Consider the following 27998-nt stretch of genomic DNA (forward strand, 5'->3'; position numbering starts at 1 on the left):
TCACAGATTTAGAAAGTTTCAGTAAAAACATACCTTAAACAAATCACTTTACGTTTCTTTAATTATTAAGTACACCAAAATCTTTAAATTCTCAAGCGTATTGTACTTTATTTATTATTACGACACAATATTATAGATTGATATACAAGTGAATCACTATAGCTCAACTCGCTGTATGAATGCAGTGTTGGAATCCACAATGTAGATCGATTACCTACTTGACGGTACACTTGGGCAATTTCCTATCTCGTACAGTCGGGTATTAGGCATTAGAATCACAAGGCGACCACTAACGCTGGGAATAGTGTGAATAGAAGAATGTTATAGCTTGAAAGTTCATCATGGTAAAGCAAAATATTAACACGGACCGTCGACCATAAAGCCAACTGTACCACTACCTACCATGAGTTTACGGTGACCGTACTCGATAGCGACGGCGTAAATTATTTGTATGGAGAATTGTACAGCGCCTCTACAAATAATTTACGCCGTCGCTATTGAGTACGGTCACTAAACTCATGGTAGTGGTACTGGACCTAATATTCAGCGCCGCTTGGTTTCGTCACGTTAATTGTCTATACCCAGAATCTAAGTGTTTATATTAAGTATAAGTTTTTTTATGGTGTGCAATAAAGAATATTTGTATTGTATTGTTAATTATCTAGCCTAATATTAGACCATCAAAATAACATTACAATCTTGATCAAATATGAATAAGATTTATTTCACATTGATATTCTAGCTCTCTAAACTGGCTTAATTTTAAGAAGTGGGTTATTTGTCAATTAAATGGTTTTAGTCGCACGCACTCCTAAACAATTTTTAAATTTTTAGTTTACTCTATATTAGAAGGTAAGCTGTTTTTTCAGTGTATACCTAAGTATAATTTCTTGTACACGTTTCTACTTCAAATGCAATGCCATTTACCGCATTTATCGATCCCATTTACCGATGTATAATTTATCACTGTTATGCACTCTCTATATAATTGCCTAAATAAATATAGAATATACATATCGTCAAGCTATATTTTTTATTTTTCTAGGCCCAGCATAAAATTCAATAAATAAAAAAAATAGGATGTTTAACATTAGGTAAACCTATGAGATAAAAACATTATACAGAAAAAAGACTAGCTGCCAAAAAGTTATGGATTTTTGAAGGTACCTACGTCAATCCAAGCCTCTTGTCAGCGAAAAAACCCAGTACGGATTTTCCAAAAATAAAGTTTATTTTAGTGGTGTTGTGTTGTCAGTTTTGTGCTTTAACACTAAATCAACACATGTACCTAAATAGTAGTTTTGTGGGTACTTTAACTTAACCATTGCAATATTGTCGAAAATAATTTATTACCAGAGCTCATCTAAGAATGTATGAATTCATGTAATTTTGAAAGATAGTCTTCATTAGCCATTGGAATCACAAAAATTTTCAGCGCTAAAATAGAAAAAAAAAGTCTTACAAGTGATCATAAAAGGTTCAAGTTCTTACTAGTAAATGGACAAATAGGTGTATTGGAATAGAGATTGATTATTATTTATTTATTTAATGAAATAATTACACAGCATTACAGACAAGCCAAAGCACTGTGAAATTCATAAAATATTAACAAGCACAACACATGACACATGGCACAAAAGATAACAGAAATAACATTTACAAACAATTTAGTGAAGACGGACGGTCATTCTTCGCCTCACAGAACCTCAAACACTCGCTACATAAAGTTTTCCAGCTATTAGCAAAGATATCACAATCCGGCGCCGATGCGAGAAGCGTATTAAGATTGAATAAAGCTCGAATAAGAGGTGAGTTCTTGTGTGACACTGTGCGAGCTTTGGGAACTGCCAGCAGGTCACGGTTGCGAGGGCGAAAATTGAACCGCGATTGGGACACTGGGGGCGCGAGCAGGCGCACTAGTTGCGTTACCAACTCGGGGCAGTCAGAATCTCCACGCAATATTCGACACACGCTGGTCATGAGCCCGTAATTACGTCTCACCTCCAGAGAACTAAGACCTAAGGTGCCAAGAAGGAACTTTGTAGGGTAACAGAAAGGGTAAAACCTGTAATTTTTTTATTTATTTATGTATTTTAATTATTTATTTTTTTATTTATTTGTGTTAATTTTGCTGTAAATGTGTGTCTTCTGTGTAAGTGAATAAATGTCTTCTTTCTTTCTTTCTTTCTTTAATTTTTTTTGTACAAAAATCTCAAAAACGCCTTTTGGACCCTCTCAAGAAGCAAGGAGTACGTGACTTCGTGAGGATTCCACACGATGGACGCTGCCTCTAGTTTGCTCCTGACTAGAGCAGTATAAACAAGCTTAATAGCCCGGGGATTGGTGAAGTCACGGGCGTTGCGAATAACAAATCCCAACCTCCGGAAGCAGTCAGAAGCTAAGGTCCTCATGTGGACATGAAAATTGAGACGTGTGTTGAAAATAAGTCTAAGTCTTTAACAGTGTCGACGCGAGTAATAGGTTCCATTCCCAGCTGGTAATTTGCAGAAAAGGAACTATGAGCGCGAATAAAAGTCATTACCGAACACTTTCCGATGTTGAACAAAAGTTTATTCTCAATGCTCCATTGAAGTATACAGGTCTAAGTTTATCGCGGTATCGTGGTTTTTAATTTTTTGTGTCTCCCGTTAAAATTGGTGATTGTACATTACAAATCACAAGTAAATTATTTATCTTTTTTTTTTGGTTTCAATAATTGAGGAATATTCAAGACACTTGGAACCTGGACTTTATTATTAGCTCTAGTATAGTCTCTTTAAAAGAATAGGTCGAATATCTAATATATATATATTTTTCATTTTTTTACTCTGGAAGCATTCTACACTTCCATTGGACGTAAATAATAGTTAAGATATTTAGTTTTAGTTTCTTAACTAAAAGACCCCATACATCCCTATATTATTTTTTGTAAATATTTCTTTAATTTTATTTTGTAATTTATTTATTCTGTTTGTAATTCATCATCATTATATCAGCCATAGGACTTTCACTGTTAGACATAGGCCTCCCCCATAGACCTCCAATTGCCTAGGTTGGAAGCGGCTTGCATCCACCGTGAACCCGCGACTTTTACCAGGTCATCCGTCTATCTCGTTGGTGGACGTCCTACGCTGCGCTTGCCGATCCGCGGTCTCCACTCGAGAACCTTTCGGCCCGAACGGCCATCTGTTCGTGTTGGTGTTGTAATTATTTATTTTATTTTGTTTTAAAAGAATGAGTTTCTGCCAAGTTCCTTGCAGCGCATTCTTCTTGGCAAGGATGGTCTGTCCGAAAGCGATGGTAGTTTAAAAAAAGTGACCTGTAAAAGAGCACTTTGTGGCCTACTTGCAGAAAAAACGTTTCGACTTTTGTTTTTTTTATTCAACACCTTTATAGGCCGATATGACGGGGATGCTGTACTGTGTTAAAATGAGAAGTAAGTAATTACATTTTAGGTTCAAGCAAAATTGAAGAAAAATAAATAGGTATATATATTTACCAAGACTGTAGTTAGTATGGTTGCAATTTCGTAGTCTCGTATGACATTCATCAACTATGCAAAGGAAGTATGTAGGCTATTTTTAGTTAACCACATACGAATCTTGTTAACATTTTAAAGTATGACTCAGAATTTTTGCAACGTCGTAACAAATAGTCTGAAATTGTGGTTTTATACAGTCAAATACAAAATAGTGCACATTAAGAATACGATTTATTTAATCCTGTAGTAGAACCAGCTACTTTAGCACTCGTGTCGGTATTACATTAAAGTCTTAATAATACAGTCAGTATAGCTTGATATATTTGGCGAATACATTTTTTTCTAATCGTCTCCCCTACTATGATTTTTTGAGATGTACCTACTTGTTAGCGACTTTCTTCGACTGGAATAGTGAAACATCATTTCCTAGTAATTTATGCAAAGCTATTTCCGTGTTAAGTTCAGACGGCCAAATTTTGTACCTAGTTCATACCTACTTGCTGCTATTACGGTGAATCTAAATCTTGTTGTTATTAGAATTCATTTGCTTACATTAGGACTAATTTTTGATGTCTTGAAACATTAAAAAAGTTTAATTTTTTAACACCTTGATTGATGAATCAGTATCACGCGCAATTTAGATTATCTACAACCATTAAATTTAACATACATACACCAGCTTAGCGTAATCATTGAGGTGGTAGAGATAAAGCTACATTTTTTTCATCATGACGTTATGATGACTGACAGTACTGACACTTTCCTTTAAAACCTAATGGAAATAAAGAGCAAGGAAATGTTAATTATATTTGTTACAGTATATAGGCCGTAGTTATCTTTAACGAGCTCCCAATATTTCGATCATGATTACTAAAGGTAAAGCTTAAAGTTGATCACTGTCAACATCCTGTAACAGATATTAAAAAAAACACAGACATCAAATAAAAAAAAAATGTTCGCAAATTTAACAATTACTTTATCTATTCGCGTAATCCAAGTTTTATTTCAAACGCAGTAAACTCCATTGTGCAACCAACATAGAAAGAGTTTGTTTCGAATTTCCGTTCTGAATATCCGAAGTTCCGAATTTGTTCGTATGCTCTTTGCTCTTTTCAGTAAATTTTTATCAAGCTGAAAACGAAGATAATAAAAACTGATATAGGCCACCAAAAATATTATCGAAACTAGTTGTTTATGCAAATGTGTTTACAATTATTATGATTAAGGGGATCCCATGCCCCAATGACCTTCGATCTGAATTCCTTTGTTTTTTAATGTTTTTTGTAGCCTATTATATTAACAACAACGGCTGTAAGCAATATCCCATATTATTTACTTCAAAGTTCATTGTTTTCGAGATAATTGGCATCAAAGTTGAACAATTTTAGGCCAAAAAACTGGTTTTCTGGTCATAACTTTTGTGTTAATTAGTTTCAAATGAAAACCTTAGACACGTTTTAGAGACGTCAAGACGAACCCAAATATGTAGATTTCGTATAATGTTAGATCTTTTACGTCAATAGAGATACGAAATAAGTGTTTTTTTAGACAATGTTTAAAAAGAAACATACAAAATGAAGTATTCATTTTTTTCTAAATCCGGTACACAAAAATGGAGATAAAAGATTGAAAAACCGGTTGCCGTTTGACTTATAATTCTATCTGTAGTGCAAAAGTAGGAGTTACGATTCAAAACTTGTCAAAAATCGACGAAAACCTCGGGTAGCCCCTTAAAGAAGCGCTACTATCACAGGCGATATTTGAAGATGATTTTAACAGACTATTGTTAACCTCTGATTGCTAATTAAAGTTTATCTACCGAAAAGAGCGCGAACTGCCTGACGGGCCACTCACCGACTCACCAAGGTGGTACATTCTTACCTGATGACCAGATTACTGAGAGACCAGACTGACGATAGAGTTGATACAACAGTTACTAAACTCGATAGCAATAAAATACTAGCCCATTCTATGTACCATCAGCCAAAATGTGGTCTACCACCCTAAAGTTGATAATCGTTTGCATGTCATAAAACATAATGCCAATAGACGTGTCCGTGTCTGTTGAAACTTGAAAGTTTGACTTTAGCGACATATTCATTTGATAGCAACTTGTTTAAAAATTTATAGACCACTTATTTGGCTGATGGTACATATAACGATATTTGGAAAGTCTCTAGGGAACCCGGTCCAATTCATAACTTTTGACTACCTTGTCATGGTGCGATGATTGCTTTTGACTGTTTACAAACATGTTGTTATTAGTGATTGTCGATGTGAATAGCGCACTGTTTCATAGCGGCTCACCCATTTTTTGTCGCAACCTACACTTTCACAGTAAAATTTCTATAGAATTTAAACATAATAAAATACTTACATACCTCTTCAATTATCCAGCTCAAGAGTAACGCTTCCAACAAGTAAATCAATATCAATGACACCGATAGATAACAAGAAATCGATGCAATGTTTATAAATTTTCACTTATAGCACCGGCCGTTTGGCAGGCGACTGTGTTGTGTGTCGTGTGTTATGTGAGACTCATAATGATGGTTTCAGAACAGGTTTTGTACGTCAGTGAAGTAAGCTACCTGCTGTAATAGCCAAAGATACTTTGAACTTTATTTGAAGATATATATGCGGGTAAACACGACCAGAGATGGAAATTTTGGAGAGTTAATTCTAACTAACTAACTTTAAAGATTTATTTCTGGAAAATAATCACACATTCCACTAATACCTACATGCGAAAGTTTGAAAGCCTGTTTGTTAGTCACCTTTTAACGTCTAAACTGCTGAACCGGTTTAGACGAAATTCGGTATATACAGGTATATTGGTCTCGGAGACTTTACTTTGTCCTGAAACAAACTTGTAACGCGAGTTAATTTTTGTTTGTTTCTAAAACCCTGTAAAGATGTGTTTACTTTGTGAAATGTCTATGGAAATAGATATAGGTAGGTACATATACCTACAATCTGAAGATGAACTTAAATATCACACCTTGAATCAATATAAAAAAGACTTACCGTTAAATACTGTGGTAACGACTACAAAAAATATCGCAAAACATGCCGAAAAACCAAGCCAGAAATGGCAATATTTAAGTTTAAAAAATCATATAATCGTGTCGTTCTTGTCAAATCACATAAGAAGCACTGACTTACAATGATCACTGTCTGATTCATTGAATAAAAAATGTTGGTGAAATCGTTGGCAATCTTAAGACTGTAGAAAAATGCCTTTGTCTTTTGTTATTTTGCTCCAATCTAAACATTATAATGACATCGAGGTGATTATCGATCGCATTACGATCAGTTTCCTTGTTGTAATGTAAATATGAATTATAAAATCAATTAGACGATGGTATATATAATGGTGCTAATTGTATTTCACGTGGTAAAATACACACAATCTTATTAAATCTAAAATTTAACGCTGAATTTCGAGAAATAATATTTTTGGCTATCCCTTTGGGTGCGCAACGAGACGTCTATCCAATTTGTTAAAATTGGTATGTTATTCAAAAATAATTCGCTGACGGCTTTTTCATGTAAATTTGAATTTTACCGGGCGGTTTATAAATTGATGTGCGTGATTTTTATTCGCACCGTTTAGAGCAGTTAATTTGGCGTCATTTAAAAGTTATGCTAAATAAGTGAAGTACAACCGAAGCAAATATAATTTATTTAGACAGTTTTTTCTACAGTCGATTCGTAGATGACATCAAGTTTTTCTATTCTCGCTTCAGCTTGATTTTGTTTGACGTCACGACGATGTTGCCTAAAGAACCAGCTGAAATAAAAAAAATATAGGTACTAAATAGAATTGAAAAAAATTAAGCTTTAGTGCAAAGTATTTAGGTATCGAAGTTTCTCAGCTCGGACACATAAATACAACTTCCGACGCTTTTCTGTCGGACTGCGGTCCCAAGACATAACTCTGCTTGGAGAGATAGATCTTTATTGTAGCCTCTCCCCACATACTGAATCGCTATAATACGCTATGGCTACAATAAACATTTATTCGTGGCAAAAATGGGAAGAATGAATAAAAATAAAAATAAAACTTTATACAATAATATATTATTGTATTTTTTTTATTTACGTATTTTATTTTTATTTTTATTCATTCTTCCCATTTTTGTCACGAACAAAATATTTTCTTTCTTTTCTATCACATCGCATCGTCTGACAAGGAACTTCATCATGACAGTAACTAGTATCAAAATTAAATAAACATGTGGAATTACTTGGTGCAACTTTGCTTTTAGGGCCTACGCTAGCTGACGCGGGCGCCTGCGGGTACAGGTAAATCAGTCGCACGCGACGCGTACAGTTAGCGCTGCTCATACTTTTTTCCACCCGCTTCGTGCAAACTGCGTCAGCTAGCGTAGGCCCTTACTGTAAGAACGTAGTCAGGAAACAAATGATTCAACTATAAAGGCTGACCAGAATTATAAAAAAACCGCGCCATATTGCGGAAAACCAATGAAACTAATTTCTTGCACTGGTAACATTACATTATAATGTCGTCTGTCTATTGCTGTCAAAGTTTAACGTTGTTTGCGCGTGGTATTTTATTGTGTTATTTTGTGTTTTGTGCGTTAAAATGCCAAAGATTATCCATAGCCTTGGAAGGAAAATAAAAGTATTTGTCATAGAAAAAGTCAGAGGGATTAATAAATATTCCTTTAAATAACATCACCGACACCGTTGTCAATATGGCTTGTAGGTATCGTATAGTAAGTGTAAAGAATGTTGCAATATAAAACGTAGAAGTGCTGCCCTTGCGTCAGGTTTTTTATACTCCTGGTCGGCCTTTACCTTAGCGTTATAATAACTTACATCAATATCCAAATAGCGGGTAAGGTAGTGATGCCGCTGTATAGAAACACAGCGCCTGTGAACGATTGCATAGTGAACGCGTACAAAGACGTGTAGGTCGGGTCGAAAAGCAGTGCCGCTAGCGTTTCAACTAAACTGAACAGCGAGTTCATTTTACCTGGAAATTAGAAATAGAATATAATATAATCATCAGGGGTCGGACAAAAAGTGCCGATGACGTCAAACCACTTATAGGATGATTTCAAATAGTATTTTTGATTTTCACAAACAATTATCACTTATCATTTATCAACCTCTTTATTAAACGATATGAAATTTATTTTATTCACTGAATTCCATTGATTTATTTACGATTATTTTGTTACTTCATTAATGCTACTTTGTTACTACATGTCACACGGAAGTTTAAATAAAAACATCATCTTGTGTGCAAGATTACGTCATTTTTACGTCATCCGCACTTTTTGTCCGACCCCTGATAATCAACCTCAGCGGTGTAATTTTCCCGCCGTGTAGGCCGAAATTGTGTTCTGGCACTCAGAATTGTGCTGTGACATAGTCACACACACACACACACACACACACACACACACACACACACACACACACACACACACACACACACACACACACACGCACGCACGCACGCACGCACGCGCGCGCGCGCACGATTCGATCACTATTTTTGCTAACAACAAATTAACTACTAAGAAGTTGAGCTTAACTGTAAATAAATAATGAAAGTTAAAAATAGGTACCTACCCATTTCCGCGCTTGGCACCAGTTTTGAAGCCATAGATCTCAACGAAGTAAACGTAGTCGCATTTAATATCTCCACTATCGGAACTGAAAGAATATAATTTTTGTTTATTCCAGTTTATTTTTATAATGAAAAAATCTTTCGCGTAAGTTACTTATTTAATTTAATTTGACAGTTTGAAATAAAACACGTTTGTGTTTATTGTTTTACAGTCAGGTAAGGTCAGAATACGGTGTTCGACTATTTCTCATAATAATATAATTTATAAGTCAAAACGGATTTTTTTAAATCTATTTTGACATTGTAACAGAGTTATAAGAGACAGCTCAAGAGAGATAATCGAATACTGCATTTTCATAGTACTTTGCACCGGTGTTATGAAAATGTGACTTTCGGGAAGCGCTTAGCCAAGCTAAGTTATAGATTAAACGAACTTATTTAATGATTTTAGCATTTACATACTAATATTAAAACCATGTACAAGGCATGGAAGGATGAAATCTACATCATTGAATCAGTTTGGGTAATATAACAACATATTTGAAGTATTATGACACTTATTTAATTTTTTAACTTACCCATGTACATATGAAAATCGGTTCTAACAAATATTATGTAAATAGAGCCAATTAGTTTACTGACTATGGAAATAAGGCACAAAACTGAGTCGTCCCAGCCCAACCGCTTACTGAACACACTGATAGTAAACAAAGCACCTGAAATAAATTAACAATAGCTAACGTTAAAAAAACTAGTTTTCAAGGGGCTAAGCAAACGACAAACAAAAAAACCGGCCAAGTGGGAGTCGGACTCCGTACGAAGGGTTCCGTAGCATTATCTATACAATTTTAGACATTAGCAAAAAAACGGGGAAAAAATCAAGTTTGTTGTATGGGAGCCCCCTTAAATATTTATTTGAAGTGATTATACAACTTAAATATTCTAAGAATACCTATTTTAAATAAAAAAAAACGGCAAAAAATGACGTTTGTTGGATGGGAGCCCCCCTTAAATATTTATTTTGTTCTGTTTTTAGTATTTTTTGTTATAGCGCCCACAGTTATACATAATCTGTAAAAAATTCAAGTGTCTAACTATTACGGTTCAAGAGATAGAGCCCTGTGACTGACGGACGGACAGACAGACAGAGAAGTCTCAGTAATAGGGTTCCGTTGGCACCCTTTGGCTATGGAACCCTAACAAGGTAAAACCAGACCCGTTACAAAGTTACGGAAGAGTCACTATTTAATTGCTGTTATGCGAGCTCAAGACGTTAGACGTTGATGTTATAATATACGAGGTTAAATTTTGAACGTCATACAAAATTAGTGTTTCAACAAACTCAATTGTTACTTTCATACATTGTTGAAAGTAAATCAGGCACTCAATGTATAGCAACCGCAATTTTTGTCAGACTAATTTTAGCACATAAGGTAACACATTATACTGACTTGTATTATGTATCACGTTCAATATTTCACCCTGTATGTATATTTCGATAATGTTGGTTTAAATAATAATGTTTTTGTATAAAAAAAAAGTTACCTAGCGAATGTATAATAATACTTTCCGTAGAATAAATGCTGTATTTGAGAGCATCCCAATTTAGTCTGTATCTCAAAAATAAATATAGCACCTTCGCTTCACCTGAAATCAACATAAAATTAAACTTACAACTGGAAATAATTTTAGTATAATTATACTGGAGTGGTTTTAAACGAACTCTACCATGATGTTCTACGAGTACAAAAGACGACCTTGCGTCAACAATCCAATCGGCTTGACCATTATGTATGTTTATCCAGAGTAATTTGCAGGCTAGACTAAATAATTACCCAGACTAAATTCGATAAACTCGAAATTCCTAAATACAACTATAGACTAACCATAAAAAAGTTATATTTACCGTGATTAGGGCCATATGCCAGTGCTACTACAAGTAGTGTCAAAATATTTTTATTCTGTAGTTGCCTTCTCGTTTTTTCGTAACAACCTCTATCGTCTCTTTCTGCATCGTTACCAATTCCTTTGCAGTTAAAGGGTCTTTCTGAAATTATTAAAAAAATATTATTAAACTCTTGTCACAGAATAAATAATAGTACTCTTGTGTTAGATCCTTTTGGATAAAAATAAAATCTTAAGTCAAGTGAGTTTCAATATTACCTTTTCATTTGTATCGTGACCAGGTTTCGTGCAACTCTTTAAAGTCATGAGGCCATAGATAAATGTTATAAAATAAATTATTCCCGAAATGGAAAAAACACCATAGTAACCTCCCACCTTCAACAAAATTCCACTCAAAGCGGTTCCAATAGGTATGCCAGCCGTCATGCATAGGTTGGCCATACCAACTCTAAATGTTCTTGATTCCGTCGTAGTTATATCACTAATATAACTGAATACGCCCAAGAACATCATTACCCAACCACCTGTGATAGCCGGAAGCAAAGTTTCCAGTAACATTGTGGCCTCAATAGGAATTTCGTAGAAGAAATACGTACTCAAAATATTGCTGACGCAAACTGAAAATTCTCCTAAGACTGGCATTAAAATACAAATTTTCCTGTTTCCCGTTCTGTCGCTCCACGCACCCATAAACATGACAAGCACGGTAGGAATAGCAGTTTGAATAACACTCCGCCATGTCTCAATTTCGGATATAACTTTCTGTATTTCAGCTTCATTGGAGGTATAGTTACCATCCCTGTCAATCAGTGAGTCACAAATTATATCACCAAAGTTCTTTTTCACGCGACACGCTTTGTCTAAATTCAGATTTTGTGTTGCTATTCTAGAAAGCATGGAACCTATAACTAGTCCTGCAAATATCGGTTCTACTGTAATGTGACTTTTGATGTAACATAGTTTCTCATAAAACGATTTAGATTTATATTCAAATTGTCTATCATTCAGAGGTTTTTCTTCTACACGAGGATTTTTTTCACTCATTTTCACTGGTCAGGTAAATGGTGCGTCTCCAAACGCATTACCCATACTAACGTTTAGAAAGTTTAGGCTGTAGTTAATCACTTTGATAAGTTACACTTTGTTTTTATATACAGAGTGCTCCAATCTTTCGTTTAACACCCCACAACAGAACTATCGCATTTGTAAATAATAAGCGCACTTTGAAATGTTGAAATCGTACTTCATTTCCAATGTGATATGTTATTTATAGGTGATGCACTCTTTAATCCACTTCGTACAATAAATTAATACTTGTTTCATTTGTATCGATGCGTTCTTTGTCCGAGTCATAACTGTCTACCGGTGAGTGCACAATAAATGATTACAAACACACTCAAAGGTTGTTATTTAGTCTCATCGCATAGTCGTCCATTATTTACGTGACAGTAAACGGCTCACGCTGTAAATGAGATGTTATCATTATTTTTATGACGCTAGTCAAACAATATTGTTTACTCAAAGAATTAGTAAAGCTTCCAGTTCTGTGGCAATTAGAACTGCACTTAATGAGATATTTGATGTAAATGAAGTTAATTAAACATCGTATATTATTTTGATGCGGTAGCTTAAATATGTCCTAGGTAAGATGTTATCTTTACTAGAAGATTCATAATTGCTTTTGTTATGTGAAATGGGACGGATGGAGAATAAGCCTAGTGATTAACCGTTTAACCATTGATGTTAATGTTTGAAAAGATGTATTACTTTAATAGTTAATAACTTTTGTTCATGATATTTTTCCAATTATACACTCGGATTGAATTGGGTTCTTACTTTAATTTGTATAGTAACTTTGAGTTAATATGACATGGATAGATACAGATGATATTCTTGATGTACAGTCACCAGCATTAATATCTGCCACAGCGGAGCGTGCAAAAATATCTGACACGTCCTTCCGGCACTAGAAATAAAGTCGTATCAGATATTTATGCACGCTTGTTGTGTCAGATATTGGTGCTGGTGACTGTACATTGAGCGTAGGTAGTTGTAAATTGTCTATCTTTATTCAAAATGCATCAATTCAACTCGCGTTTTGTTCAATGTAATCAAATGTTTTTGTATCTGACTGTTAAGTCAATCCATACAAAGCGACCGAATGGAAAAATATCCGCTGTGACAAAGAAAGTTACGGGTTTCCGCTGTGACGGAAAACCTCTTCTTCTCTTCTTCTCTTTTAAAATATGGCTTTTCTATCCTAATTAATGGGACAATTTCGCCAGTGTCAAGTTAAACTCTCTTTAAGAGGCACGTTGTACGGTGATTGAAGTTTTTGCAACTTGATAGTAAAATTCCAGAAACCACGTGGAGACCACTTGCGCATTAAAAAATGTTGGACACGAGAGCAATATAGGATTTTGGGATCACTGTTCACTGTTAAGGTTAATCGCCGCATGAAACACTATCAAAATTATACTTCAACTAGCCAAAGAAACAGAAATAGCAAAATTAGATATTGTCTACATCCGCCATCTTCGAATGCTACAAATCGAATCCGACGGAAAACTTTCAAACTAGTTATAACTACCGGCTTTAAAATGTCTAAATTATTGAAATCTACCCTATCAATAAATAACAGACTATGACACCTAAGTATATTCTGGTCTCTTTCTGTCATATTCGGTAAATGAAGTTGTGCTCAATTTAAACATCCCATGTATTTGATAATATACTGAGCGGCAAAAAATGGCCCGCAAATGTATGCAGTTATAGGTAATTTTGTATGTAGAGTGGGCCAAATTTGTGCCGCTGACAAAATACATAAAGATGACAGATTTGCTTATCAATGGTTTGGTTGAATGGAAATCGATCTAAATCCTAGGTAGTTATAAAATCATGACGTTGCAAAATGTTAATTTATATATATTTTTTTTGTTTTCTGTTTTCCTTTGTAATTTTATTATGCACAGTAAAATTTTTTTTTGAACACATTTCAGTCTAAAAAATATACTTTGCGCGGGTAAAATCGCGAGTATCGCGAGGTATCTAAGTTCACGCTAGCAAAGTTGCTTATGCAAGTAAAAAAATCGCCTATAATTTTAAGCAATGTGTAGATTTTTTTGTTGCCTGTTCTGTCACTCCAAGCACCCTTCATCATCATCATCATGTCAGCCGAAAGACGTCCACTGCTGGACATAGGCCTCCCCCAAGGCTCTCCACTCAGACCGATCTTGTGCTTTCCGCATGTTAACCAGGTCGTCACTCCATCTTGTTGGACCTTCTGTCTGACCCCATCGGCCATCAGTCCTACCCTAATGTGCCCCGCCCACTGCCACTTCAGTTTTGCAATTCTTCAAGCACCCTTAAATATCAATAAAATGGTTACTAATACGGCCATTTAAATTACGCTCATCCATGTGTCTATGTTTAAAACAACTTTGATCACTTCCCGTTCATATTGAAACAAAGTAACCATTCCTTTCAATCAACGGTCCGAACTTAGATGAATGATTGGTCCGAATAATTATTTCTTCATCGTACTTATTGCAATTTCGCAAGATACGCTTTTTCCAAATGTAAATTTTGCTTTGCAAGTTTACAAAATATTGCTACGGTGATACAAATAGTACAGGCTCTACAGATATTTTGGTTGATATGTACTTTAATGTATCTAAAACACTCCGATTTTTGGTTTTGACTAATGATTTCTCACGGAAAGGTTTTTTCCAACTTTTTCCTTATTTATTTTCATTTGTCTTACTTGGAGTATTATTAATACTAAATATTTATGAGCAAACCTCTACTTCTGCGTTCGATTGAATGTCATTATCTATTTAAAAAGTTAATTAATATTGACGAACGATATCACTTCGTATGTTTTCCTTTATACAGTGTGTATTTGATTTAAGCCTAAGTATTTGATTTTGCCGTGGGGCGCTGGCGTAAGAATGTTGTTGCCTCCCCCTCTCTTCCCTTGGGCGCCGTCGAAACCGGCTGAGCGAAAATACCAGAAGATGGACAGCAGCGTCTGCTTGACTACTTTTACATCCTATACTGCGCTCGCCAACCCGCTTGCCAAGCATGGCGAGTATTGGCAACCTCCTCATAAACCTCAAATGAATGCATGCTTTTACCCTGCCCCTTAGTCCACGGCAGCCCCGCTAGTCCCGACTAGTCTCGGTAACGGCGCGACGGAGGGTGCTCAGAATCCCCGGCAGACACCCGGCTACCACAGCCAACCACGGTTGGCCCTGACAACACACAACGTGCGCACTTTGTGGGCAAACGAAAAGACTGTAGAGCTGGAGGAAGAAATGAGCAGGTTGCGGTGGGATATTTTAAGGGTTATCTGAAGTCCGTGGACAAGACACGATAACCCTGAAGTCTGGTTGCTTGCTCTTCTACCGGGAGGGCGACCAACAGTCCCAAGGTGATGTCGGATTTCTCGTCCACAAGTCCCTTGTTAACAACATTATTACCATCGAAAGTGTGTCGAGCAGGATCGCATACCTAACACTAAGAGTATCTAAAAGGTATTCGCTGAAGGTCGTTCAGGTATATATGCACCGACTTCGTCACATCCAGATGATGAAGTAGAGTCTATGTATGAAGACATTAGTAGGGCCATACATACTCATAAAAGTCATAAACTCACTTCAATGTTGTTATGGGGGACTTCAATGCGAAGCTAGAAAGAGTAGCGATAATGAATTGATAGATAGGTACGAGTAGATAGATAAAACGTTTATTTGGTACTTACTGCAAACTCACACAATCAAGATTAGGTTCAAACTTAAAAGTAAACATTTCATATTGTGTCTGTGCGCTGTTGTTTTTTATTTTTTCTCTATTATCTAGAGCAAAAGACGCACTGGTAATTGTCATGTTTCGAAAGGTAGAACGTCGTTAAGGTAAATTTGTGAAAAGCTGGGAAAAAATACAAATTACTGATATGCCACGATCGACTAACTTGATTAATAACGGATTGGCTCCTTGGCTTGACGATCCGTTTGAGGATAAGTAGGTGGAAAAAAAAACTACTTAGAAAAAATCGGGACTAAGGTGGTAAAAGAAAACATACTGTATGTTTGTTTACTCTGTTTGTTTATTGAACTTATGTCTAGATCTACATTGATAAATGGTAGTATGTAAGTAATGTTTATTTAAAAACATAGTTCTTACAGGTCATCGTAAAAACAGATGTGGAAATAGAGCAAGTTTCAATAGAGTCGTAATACCTAAAATTATGATTATCTAATGGGGATGTTCTTGTAATTTAACATGTGACCTTTTTTAGTAGCTTAGCTTGTCATAGTTTTGTCAAATTAGTATTCTTGAAACAGTTTTACGACAGTTGAAATTAGTAAAATTATTTACTTAATCTCTAAATATTTTAAATACGGACGGTGACTCAACGGGGTCACGCCGTTTTGTCACCAAATTAGTTTTAAATATTTTTGATTATAAGTATGTATGTTAGTCTGTAAGGTATTTATTGTATGGGCCAAGTTGCCTGAAATAAATGAATTTATAATATTATTATTATATTAAATACTGTAAAAATTAGAAACGGTTAATGTTAATGGTTATGTTAATGGAAAAACGTTCACAAACATAATTATGATAAACTTTGCGTTACCGTTACAAATTTAATTGAAAAATATAATAAAATAATAGTTTACATAATATGACTATTAATCTTGTTATATTACCGCGTTGCGATTGTTTTTCGATGACCTGTCCTGTCCGAGCTATGTTTATCTTTTAAATATACTCGTATATAATTCTTCTATACATGTGTTTGTCACATTAATTTTCCAACGGCTGGACCAATTGAAATAACATTTTGTGTGTATATTTCAATAGGTTCCTGGATGGTTTGAAAACACAATCGGACCGAGTAGGTGGCGCTACTGTTGGTATGTTATCATATTTTAATGTAGTGCTACTTTTCCGGGCAGAACAACGTCTGCCGGGTCCGCTAGTAAATAATAAAAATATTGGCATGTTTTATATATATATCGAATTTTGAGTCAATGTAGCGGCAGTTAAAACCATGTATGGTTTTTTAGGATATTGTAAAAAAAGGAAATCTGTATTAGGAGGGAAAGACTGTACCTAGTATCTTGAATTCTAAAGACCTATAACATTATTATATGGTCAGTATACTTGGATGTACTGAAAATTGAAATCACGAGTTAGGATATCTGTAATGTACCAAAAATAAAACATGCGTTGACCACATTAGTGTTAGGTTATTTTGGGTCAGATTTCGCTTTTTTCAGATGATAAACAAACTAGTCGGTGTTCATGCAGCTGTTGCTGGTTCCGCTTCAAGTCCTGTCTGTGCCGAACGAAGAACCACCTACAAAATACAAAATACAAAAGTTCAATAGTAGTGAATTAATCCATAGGAATGTTTTTACTTTTCTATCCATATCATGGTATTGGCGAGTCGTTGGATAGGCCGATAAAACATTGTGTTTAAACCAATTTTACTTTATTGATCCATAGATGTAGCTGCGTACCGTGATAGAACTAGCTAAAGTTTTGCTGTTATGCAATGCATAAGAAATGTATTTGATTGAGTACTAAACCGATAATAATATAGCAACGGTGTTTGGTGTTAACAAAGTGGTCCTTTTTTAATAAATAGCTTCTGTCCGTTTGAACAACTATACCAGCGTCAAGATTGAGAGCTACAAATTAATCCTTCGAGCCGGATAAGAAGTAGTGACAGTGACAATAACTTTTGACCTATTTGCGAATAATAAGAGCAAGGGAGCTAGATTTAAGAGTCATATCTCATATCCTTTTCTGTCAGCTAAATAGTCAAATCAAAACCTTTATTTATAACTTAGCGACTCAGTTCTCATGTAAATTCGATTTCTTAATATCAACCTACCAACCTACTTGATACATCTCGGTAGACTACATTTAATATATTTAAATATTTGAAATACTGACAATACTACACCTACAGCCGGCACTGCTATTGCAGCACTTAATAGGTGTACAGCTCCTGTAAAGTTCTTCACTGTTGCAGCATACAAGGATGTATATATGGGATCAAATACCAGGCTTGCCAGCATCTCTACTAGACTGAATAGAGAGTTTATTTTACCTGCAAGTCAAAATGAAATTTATAAGATTTTGAAAACTAGTTGTTTCATTATATTGAAATATTAATCAAGACAATATTGCCTCGATTTTGATGCTTTGGATTAACATTATATATAATTTTAGGCATGTGCTTTGATACGACATTGCCGTTAGATATGTGATTATTTACATAGGCTACTCAGTCGATCAAACTAATTAATGTCCCAGGTTGGAACCTTTTAATAATCAGTTTTACTATGATTTGCTTGACAAAAGTATGGGATGTCAACATGACATTAGTAGCATGATTGAATATGATGAATGATTTAATCCATGCCACTCGCATACTTGTAGCAAGGTACACCTGACACATTTTGAACCAATCCGTGGTCCTTGCTCTAGGTGTGTTGGAATAGTAAGTCAAAGGAGAAGTGCAAGCCGCCAACGCTTTTGTTATCTTGCTTTGTTGGCAATATTTATTAAAGAACTACAATGGTTTTCTTCACAATTATTGCTGCCACAGATAAGTTAGCATGCTAATCATATCATTTTCTAAAAGTCTCATTTGATTACCAGCACGAGGAAAGTGGGAACATTGTAGTTTCTAGACTGAAATTCGTAGGAGCATACCTCAACAAAGGCACGAATTGGTTTTATTATAACTTATAGTATGTATTGTACCAATATGGAAGAGATCCATATATCCTATTTGTATAATTACATCCTTATAGTTGTAATTACGTCAATCATACCCGATTCTTCACTAGTCACTAGCTTAGAGGCCATAGACCGCAGGGATGTGAATGTAGTTGCGTTTAGAATTTCCACAATCGGCACTGCAAACATAAAACGTATTTTAAGCGAACGGTTTATTTTTTCAACGGAGTTTTGGGATTACCCGGGGGTTCGTGTATGGAATACCGCTACCACCTTTGGCACGGTTCCGTTAAGTATCAATTAGTAGCGTTGGATTTAGTGAAGCATCGAGCCCGAGGACTCATTGGTGATATCAATAGGGTGATATCATAGTCTGTTGATCGGGAACAGGTGCAGATTTTCGAACATCATCGTAGAGTATTGATCTGTCTGTTTTTTACCGGATAGGTAAAATAATATAGTAATAGAGCGAGATTTGTAATGTAATTTAATTTTGCATTATTTACTTATTTATCTATCGACCGTTGATTCGAGTAACATCGTAACTAAATTCCAGTGTTTATTAAATTTTCATATCTAGAGATAAGTGAAAAAAAGGACCTACAAAACTTTATTTTACTTTTTTTACAAAACATCGAAAACAAAAGTTTTGCAGCAGTAATTGACCATTTAGTTTGGCGAGCATCATTTTTTTACTATCACTTAGAAACAATTTTTTACCCTGAGTTTGTTACGAATGGCTAGTACCATCGTGTAAAGAGTCAGAATTTTACTTTATCAAGTTTTTAAGTAGGCAATGAATAAACTTGCTCGTAATTGTAGTAACTAAACATCATGCCAAAACTAACTGGGAATGATTATTGGAAAAATGTACTGGAAATGATTCTAGTTACGATTTTACCCGAATATAATCAAAGTCAAAGTCAAAATATCTTTATTCAATTTAGGCTATAACGAGCACTTATGAATATCAAAAAAAATCTGCCACCCGTTCGGAAAAACCTCTGTGTTGAGAAGAATCCGCCAAGAAACTCAACGATGTATATATTTTTTTAATTTCACTAGGAGGGGTGTGAATGGTTGATCTGAGGCTACGTGATTTTATTCATTAGATATATTTTTATTAACTTATGAACTCTAAGCAGGACGTATCTATCAATAAAATAGCTGACAGTTTGGTAATTTACTATAGATTTTTAAGCATTTTTTACACAAAGTAGAGTATCAGATTGAATGAAAAAAATCAAAATTATATACCTACCTAAAAACATTTGGAAGTCGGTATGGACGAAACTAGTGTAAATAGAGCCGACAAACTGGCTGACAACCGAGATAAGGCAAAGTGTAGAATCATCGAAGCCCCACCACTTGCTAAATACGCTGATTGAGAACAAGGCAGCTGAAAATATATGAAAGCATTTTAAAAAAATATATTGTCTTTCGGAAACACCTACATTAGCCTTTGATCACGTAATACGGCAATATGTTCAGACCACATAAAAAAAGCGAAAACATTGCAATAGTATGTAAATTTTCTCGAATTTTTCGGTAGCTATATCACACCTTTGTTGCTACTACTGATTTTCGTACCACATGAGAATCATCACATCAGCTATAGAATGTCCACTGTTGGATATACATATAGGCCTTCCCCATAGATCTCAATTTGCTACATGATACATCATATCGTATGACATAATCAAATGAGAATAATAAGTACTGACTTTTCTTTTTGGTGGAAGAACATTCACAGCGAGTTGCTAAAAAAACTGCTCCAAAAGTCCGTCAACTATTTAATGGTATGTTATCAGTATTCCTTTTGGAGACAGTCAGGTCTATGCCCTAAGGCAAAGATTTGATTCGATTTCAAGCTAGACGACGTGAGCGATAGGATAGCTATAAAATATAGATTTATCAGTTCAGCCTAGCCAGACCTAAATTTTTAAAATAATATTTCACTCTTACATTAACGATGGGCAGGCCATATAGCACGGAGAACAGATGGTTGTTGGGGCCAAAAGGTTCTCGAGTGGAGACCGCGGATCGGCAAGCGCAGCGTAGGACGTACACCAACGAGATGGTTACCTGGTGACCTGGTTAAAGTCGCGGGTTCACGGTGGATGCAAGCCGCTTCCAACCGAGGCAACTGGAGGTCAATGGGGGAGGCCTATGTCCAACGTGGACGTCCTATGGCTGATATGATGATGATGATGATGATTTACGATTGAGTACCCACTTACCGAATGAATGCGTAATAACACTGTATATTGAGTACGTGCTGTATCTAACTGCATCCCAGCTTAGACGATATCGCACAAACAGGTAAATTACTAGGTCCTTTCCTAAAAAAAACTGGCAACAATCAGAGTTGGTTTTTGTGTGTGAGCTTTGGCGCACTCGTTGAAACATACCATAAGACTAGAAAACAAATCGGAATTTATGTAAGTACTAGCGGTTGCCCGTGGCTTCACTCTCGTTTTTTTTTTGTTTCACACAAAGACAATAACGAACACAAAAAAAGAATTCTCCAGTTTGGTGCCATCGTTCGGAAGTAGGTAATGCGCTTACACACATTTCAGTGATTAGTTTTTATTTATATAGATTTTTCATTTAACTATATATTTTATTTATAGTACTCTTGCAAATCTAGTTTATAGTTATTCCTCACTTATTAGCTTTCGGTCATAAATGGGGAAAAGAAATAATGATCAACATTGTAAAGAAAACCATACCATGACTTTGTCCGTAAATAAAAGCAACCACCAGAAGATTTAAGATGATTTTCAATCTTAAATCACCTTGACGTCTCCTTGTGACAACGGACACTGTGTCTTTTTGTAGAGTTATTAATGCTGACACAGTGACTGCCGTAATCTGAAATGAATGTAAAACTACCATATTATTAGTAATATTTTTTTTATGGCATTACTTACCACACAAAAATTAAACACGTCTCAGGCTGCTCTACAGGAAAATATAAATCTACATTTTTAGAAGCCTGATTAAAACTTGATAGCCTCCATTCGTTTGACGCTACTAAACTAAGCTTAGCGCTTAATCGAGATTCTTTTTTCTGGTATGGGCCATAAAAAATGTCTGTCGTTTTGTTCTATACTTAAGTGACACAATACAAGTTTAACGATTGTTTTAGTTTTTATGCTAACAAAGTGAATGTTAAAATTTACCTTGTCCGTTTCGTTGAAATCGGGTTTTGTATTATTTTTCAAACGGAAGAACCCGTAGACTAACGTTATCAGATAAAATGCACTAGACATCGTAAATATTCCTATATAACCAAAACAGTCAAGCAGTATTCCTCCCAAGGCCATTCCAATGGGTATTCCAATGGTGAAGACAGTGTAAACTAAGCCCACGCGGAACGTTCTGGATTCAGTTGTGGTGATATCACTTATGTAACTGAAAACACCTAAGAAAAACGTGTTCCAGGCGCCTGTGATAGCAGACAAAAAAGCTTCTAGAAACATTGTCACTTCAACAGGAATCTCATAAAAACAAATGGTGCTAACAATGTTGCTTATGCACACCAAAGAATCGCCTATAATTGGAAGCAGTATGCAGATTTTTCTGTCGCCTGTTCTGTCACTCCAAGCACCCATAAACATCAATAGAATTGCCAGTACGACCGTTTGACTCACGCTCTTCCATGATTCTATATACGAAACAATTTTTTGAACCTCTCGTTCGTATTCGGTCAAGTTACTTTTCCTTTTAATCAAAAGTCTGCATATTTCCTCACCGTATCGCAATTTTACAACACATGCTTTCTCCAAATTTAAATCTTGCATTGCGAGTTTCGATATCATTGCTGAGATAATAAATCCAAGTAATACAGGTTCTACGGATATTTGGGTTGTTATGTACTTAAATTTGTCGAGAATACTTCGATTTTTAGTTTTAAGCAATGGTTTTTCACGAAGTGGTTGTTCTTCATCATTTTCTTTATTATCAATAACCTCACTAGACATTATCTACACTGAGAGTTGCACCAAATTACTACAATGATAACCAATGCCAAACCAGCCGTCATAGCTAGGCATTAACTCGTTAATCCGTTAATCGTTAATTAATGAAGTTAATATTTGGACTAACGGCACAGGGCGGCCACGCCATACAAAATACGCGTTCTTGAATCTACATAGGCATGACGACGTCTGTTCACGCGTCAATGTGTGCGTAAGACACACAGGTCTGACTATCGCAAAACCCTAGTACTATAGGGTATGTAGGTATGGCTTAGATGTGTAAATAAATGTAATCGTTAATCATATATTTTTATTTAAACCTACTTAAAATGTGTCTGTCTATGTATTTAAGCATTATTATTTTACATTACAATATATATATATATATATATGACTACAAACTTGAACGAATTATTCGGTACCTAATCAGTTATTTCATGTATTAATCGCGATACTTTTAGACAATTTGTTATGTAATTAGTATAGGTGTGTAGATAAGATATATATTGGTCTATTGATAGGAGAGAATTAACAAATCAATTTTACAAATACCTACCTACTAATATAAGACGTCTATTTATAAATTAAAGGTACTCACTTTTAAACCTAGGTATTGGTTTTTTTCTCAATTACCTAATACCTAAGTACATTGTACATGTTGCTAATTAAAATTGGTTAGGTACCTTACCTACCTTTTTTCGTCCTTCGGAAATCGAAAAAAACTCCTTTTCTTATCTTTGGCTGTTGACAAACACCCATACAATGCCCAGTATATCACCATTTCGCAAAGTTATTGCTCCCGAACTTAGTGCCGTGCGACGGTGCGACCGACATACATCGCGTTGCGCACCCGACTGCTTTCCAGCGGTTTTCCTGCAATCTCCGCTTGAGGGGTGGGGTAACTCAAACCGGTCCGGGGCGGAGCGTGGCCATTCTGTACGTCAGTACTATTATATATTCTGTGCTAACGGATTAACGTTTAAGTTAACTTTAAAAATGTTAATGGACTCGTTAACTTCCGTTAAATGTCCCTAAATCCGTTAATCGTTAATTTGATCCCTACTATTTAACAAGGTGATACCGCACGCACGCGCCGCGCCCTTTGAGTATACAACTAAAAGGAGATGGTATCGCTCAGGGGTTGCTAACAGTTTTTTCTGTCTAAACTCGCGGGGTGAGGGGCGATGCACTCCCACATTACGTAATTTTACAAAATAATGAAAAAGCACAATGTTCGTACACACGCATACAAACTGAATTCCTAAACACAACAGTAATTTTCATTCACACAGTAAAAAACTTCTTGTCTGGACATAACATTTTTATATGTCATACATAGACATGCTGTTTCATTTGAGATTTCAAGAAGTATGTACACTCCGTGAGCTCTTAAAAAAACTTCGGGTATTAGAAGCATGCTTCGGGTATTGACGATGACACGCGATCATGATATGCGGTTTTGTTCTGTTATAAACTTGCAAAAATTTTCAAATTTACCGTAAAAAGTTATGTAAAGAATAACCATCAGTACAAATAAACGTTACTGTAATAAAATTACACTTCTTTATCTTTTTCAAATTTTAATACAATATGACTTTTTTTCATGATACAAATAAAACAAAATCAGCATTTTTGAATTATATATGTACATACCTGATATCTTTGGATAGTTTTGTTTATTATTCGGATAGTATAGGTATCCAAATTGAGTAATAATACAATAGGCACAGAATTAATGATATTGTCTAGATATCTCGTTATATCATTCAGTGACATACAATAGTAGGGAGAATACCACAAAACGGGACATATCACGCTATTATTGCACAAGTAATATTTACCTCGACGTTTCGGCAACGTTACAGTTACGTTACATTGTGGTATTTTGACTATGAGTGAGAATCACGAAAGTTTAAAACGTTATAATAGTAGGGAGGTAAACAAAATCAGGCAGTTGTTCCTCTTTGCCCCCCCCCCTGGATACGCCCCTGATAAGATCACTAACGCAACTAGGTATATGAAATGCAATATTTATCAAATGATAACGGATTAACGATTAACGTTAACTTTCGTTAAATGTTCCAAAATGTAACGCTTTAAGGTTTAACGAAGTTAACTTTTTTTGTAGCGGATTAGCGATTCACGAAGTTAACCGTTTGATTACCGGTGCCCAGCTATACCAGCCGTCCTATACCCGGCTAAGTAACTTAAATAAATAAATAATTAACAATTAAGTTAAATTTCCGATTGTTATAAAGGTTTAATTTACTTTAACTTAAAGTTATAGTAACTTGGTGCCAGTCACTAAATTTTATGTCAAAGTAAACTTCTACTTTTATTCTCAATTAACTGTGTTCGTGTCCATTCCTGTCATGCCCATTATTGTTTTTATTAATATCAACTGACTTAAGATATCACTTTGCACGTTTTTTTTTATATGGCATGTCTATTATTTAAGAATCAGTTTTTAAGTACCTACCTATTTTTTGTTCTTGTAAAGAATAATTATTGTTATGAAGCCAAAACACAATCTTTGCATCACGACCGGACAGCCAAGGGCTTAGAGAACCTGACTACGAAGCTTGAGGACCTGGGGTCGATCTCCGACCGGGGCAGGTTATTTTTGTATGTATGAATAATACAAATGTTTGTTCTCGGGTCTTGGACGTTTAATATATGACATGTATTTAAGTATGTATTTATCTATATTTAAGAATGTTTATCCGTTGCCTAGTATCCATAATACAAGCTTTGCTTAATATAGGACTAGATCAATTGGTGTTAATTGTCCTATGATATTTATTTATTTATTTATCAAATAATCTATTTATATATTTACCTATACTTTATGTCAATTATTTTAATTTGTCATTACTTTTTAAGCGAGATAATGGTTGTCTCTAGTGAATATATGTCTCTGTTGGATAGCCAAAATGATTAGGGAAACGAACAATTAGCAGTATTAAAACACAATTATTAAATTATTGAAAAATAACAACGATGACCAAACAACGTGAAAATTTTCTCCTGCGTCAACCGTCTTTTGTTTTTTGTTCTTTTTCTATTGATGGCCAGTGCGTGATTAGAACGAAATTTATTTAGAAAGGTTTTGCTTTGCTTGCATTGATCGTCATGTAAATTAAGATGTTGCACTTACCACATTTTTTGATTGAAGCCTTATGGATAATAAAATGAAATTTTTAGAGTAGCTACCTGATAGATAGAGCAAGTTTTTAAAAGCCAAATTTTAATTTTTTTTTATGTGATTTTATTTTTTTAAGGGCCCTTGAAATTGTGAACATACTGGGTAATTTTATCTTTCTTGGCATTTTTTTTTATTCCATTCAAAGATCTAACGATAGTAAATGTTACCATACTGAATTGGTCTATCTATCAGCTTAGCACACAAAAAAAATCAAGCATCTACCGCAATAATTCACGTCATCATAAATAAAAATTTCATCGTACTCGGCGATAGGTGAAAAATTAAAAAAAAAAAGTCATAACTCCGAAAATACGAAAAATCGCGGAACATACATGGGGGAGATTCAGATAGCCCTCTAGGTCCTCTATCTCCCGGCTTTAGTATATCACTACTTCTTGGGACACCCTGTATGTATTTAAGTATTTATATAAATCTACATGTATGTCTATCCGTTGTCTAGCACACATAGTACAAGCTAGCAATTTGTCCCAAGATATTATTTTTATTATCGTGTTACAGGCCACACCCAGTACCTATAATAGATAACATTTTCGGTGAAATTAATATTAAGAAGATTAGACGACCTTTTTCGATCGAGTAAACCATACATAAAGGGATCTCTAAATACCATTTAACCATTATTATCCCAACCAATACGTTAGGTAGGTAAGTGTGTTTATGTGTTTGTGCTTTATGCTTACCAATACTCGTAACAGAGTTTTAATTTGATTGTATGTTTGACTTGCCTTTCTTACTTACCCAAAACTAATTGCAGGTGGTATAGTCAGTACAATGGTAACATAGTACATCGAGGCAACGTCAATAGACGTCTGTTTGTAAATCCACGAGTATAGAGGCCCAAATATCATGGAAGCCAGCGTATCCGACATGTTCAATATCGACATTAAATTACCTGAAAAATAAAAAACCGGACGGACAAGTAGACGTATTTTAGCAAAAACGTTCCAAAGCATTTTCATGTTATTATTTAATTTCACTTTTAATGTTACTGAAATAAGTTCCTAAAAAAAATGTTGAGGTTTAGAACGTTTTTGCTAAAAAACGTCTCTTAGTGAGAGTTAAATTCGCGTGGACAGAGTTCCGTGCTTTCCTAAGCATTGTGGATCAAGAGTACAGTGGAGTGAACTTATTTGTACTAACACCGGTACGAACGATCCCCAACTATGAAGTTTGGATATTGAGCGCTTTGGGAATGTCGGCTCGTGGATGGGTGGAGTGATGCCAGGGAATTCAAATGCGAGAGGTCTGATTTCTTCGGTGTATATTTGGAAAGTTATTATAATAAAAATTGTTCCCTAAAGTTGGTTTACATAAGCGCCCCCTCTGTTAGCTCCCTAAAGAACTACTTGGTTTATTGATTTGCTACAAACAATCGATGACAGTTCTTTAATTCATCAATAAGCCACGTAATTTGCGTATCATTATGTAGATGGCGCTGTCAGGCACATTGACAGGGAAATATTACGTACCTACCTATCAAACATGATACAATTTCAGCTTTACTTTCCGATTGCCACTAAACAAAAAAAGTTGAAGTTGAACTTTACTTTCGTTATAAGTAGTATAAAATCCAATTTTTGTATATTTTGCTCGGACTGATATTAGAAATCACATCCTTCATTGCCAGACCAAAGCCAGACCAGCCAAAAACGCCACAACAATTATGAAACTTTGCTCATAACTTCAGTCAGGAATCCATTTAAAAACACACTTTAGGGGTTGTCTGGCTGGGGTTGCCCCGCTACAAAGTGTCTGGCAATGAAGGATTCGATTTCTAATATAATTCCGAGCAAAATATATAAAAATGGGTTATGAAATATATAAATAGTATAAACTAAAACGAAATTCAAGTTGAAATTGTATCATGCATGTTTGATACGTAATATTTCCAAAAGCGCTCAATATCGAAAATTCATAATTGCGGATCGTTCTTACCTGTGTTAGCACTATATATAAAAAAAAAACTTTGAGTCTGGCTCGACTGAGATCTGGCTCTATTGCGAAAATTTCTTGTTATTTTAAATAGCTTTTTCATCT

General features: G+C 35.1%; 2 protein-coding genes and 1 pseudogene across 2 annotated transcripts in view; all 3 read right to left on the reverse strand.

Annotated features, from left to right (window-relative positions):
• Positions 1–181, reverse strand: part of LOC141433220 (lysosomal proton-coupled steroid conjugate and bile acid symporter SLC46A3-like) — a 39233-nt gene extending 39052 nt beyond the window's left edge. Inside the window, exon 1 of the mRNA XM_074095164.1 lies at positions 34–181. The gene's annotated coding sequence lies outside the window, so the exon portion shown is untranslated. The remainder of the gene's footprint in view (positions 1–33) is intronic.
• Positions 182–7143: 6962 nt separating this feature from the next.
• LOC141433769 (probable peptidoglycan muropeptide transporter SLC46) lies at positions 7144–12481 on the reverse strand (annotated as a pseudogene).
• A 4160-nt stretch (positions 12482–16641) lies between these two features.
• On the reverse strand, positions 16642–22856 carry LOC141433770 (lysosomal proton-coupled steroid conjugate and bile acid symporter SLC46A3-like). The gene is made up of 7 exons (XM_074095874.1): positions 21938–22856; positions 21485–21626; positions 20993–21094; positions 20014–20151; positions 18848–18931; positions 17961–18117; positions 16642–17358 (listed from the first exon to the last, which is right to left on the reverse strand). The coding sequence occupies exons 1-7, from the start codon at positions 22736–22738 to the stop codon at positions 17259–17261; spliced, it is 1524 nt and encodes a 507-aa protein (XP_073951975.1). The 5' UTR covers positions 22739–22856; the 3' UTR covers positions 16642–17258.
• Positions 22857–27998: the final 5142 nt, after the last annotated feature.

This window comes from Choristoneura fumiferana, chromosome 12 (genome assembly GCF_025370935.1).
Source record: "Choristoneura fumiferana chromosome 12, NRCan_CFum_1, whole genome shotgun sequence".
NCBI classification, from domain to species: Eukaryota; Metazoa; Arthropoda; class Insecta; order Lepidoptera; family Tortricidae; genus Choristoneura; species Choristoneura fumiferana.

What these genes read in the sequence shown, in the direction of transcription:
- LOC141433770 (XM_074095874.1), bottom strand. Translation starts at nt 22,738, where the DNA reads ATGTCTAGTGAGGTTATTGATAATAAAGAAAATGATGAAGAACAACCA. An exon ending in ATTTCAACGAAACGGACAAG is followed by an intron (nt 21,627 to 21,937) that starts GTAAATTTTAAC and finishes CATTCATTTCAG; the next exon opens with ATTACGGCAGTCACTGTGTC. An exon ending in TATTTACGGACAAAGTCATG is followed by an intron (nt 21,095 to 21,484) that starts GTATGGTTTTCT and finishes AGTTTTTTTTAG; the next exon opens with GAAAGGACCTAGTAATTTAC.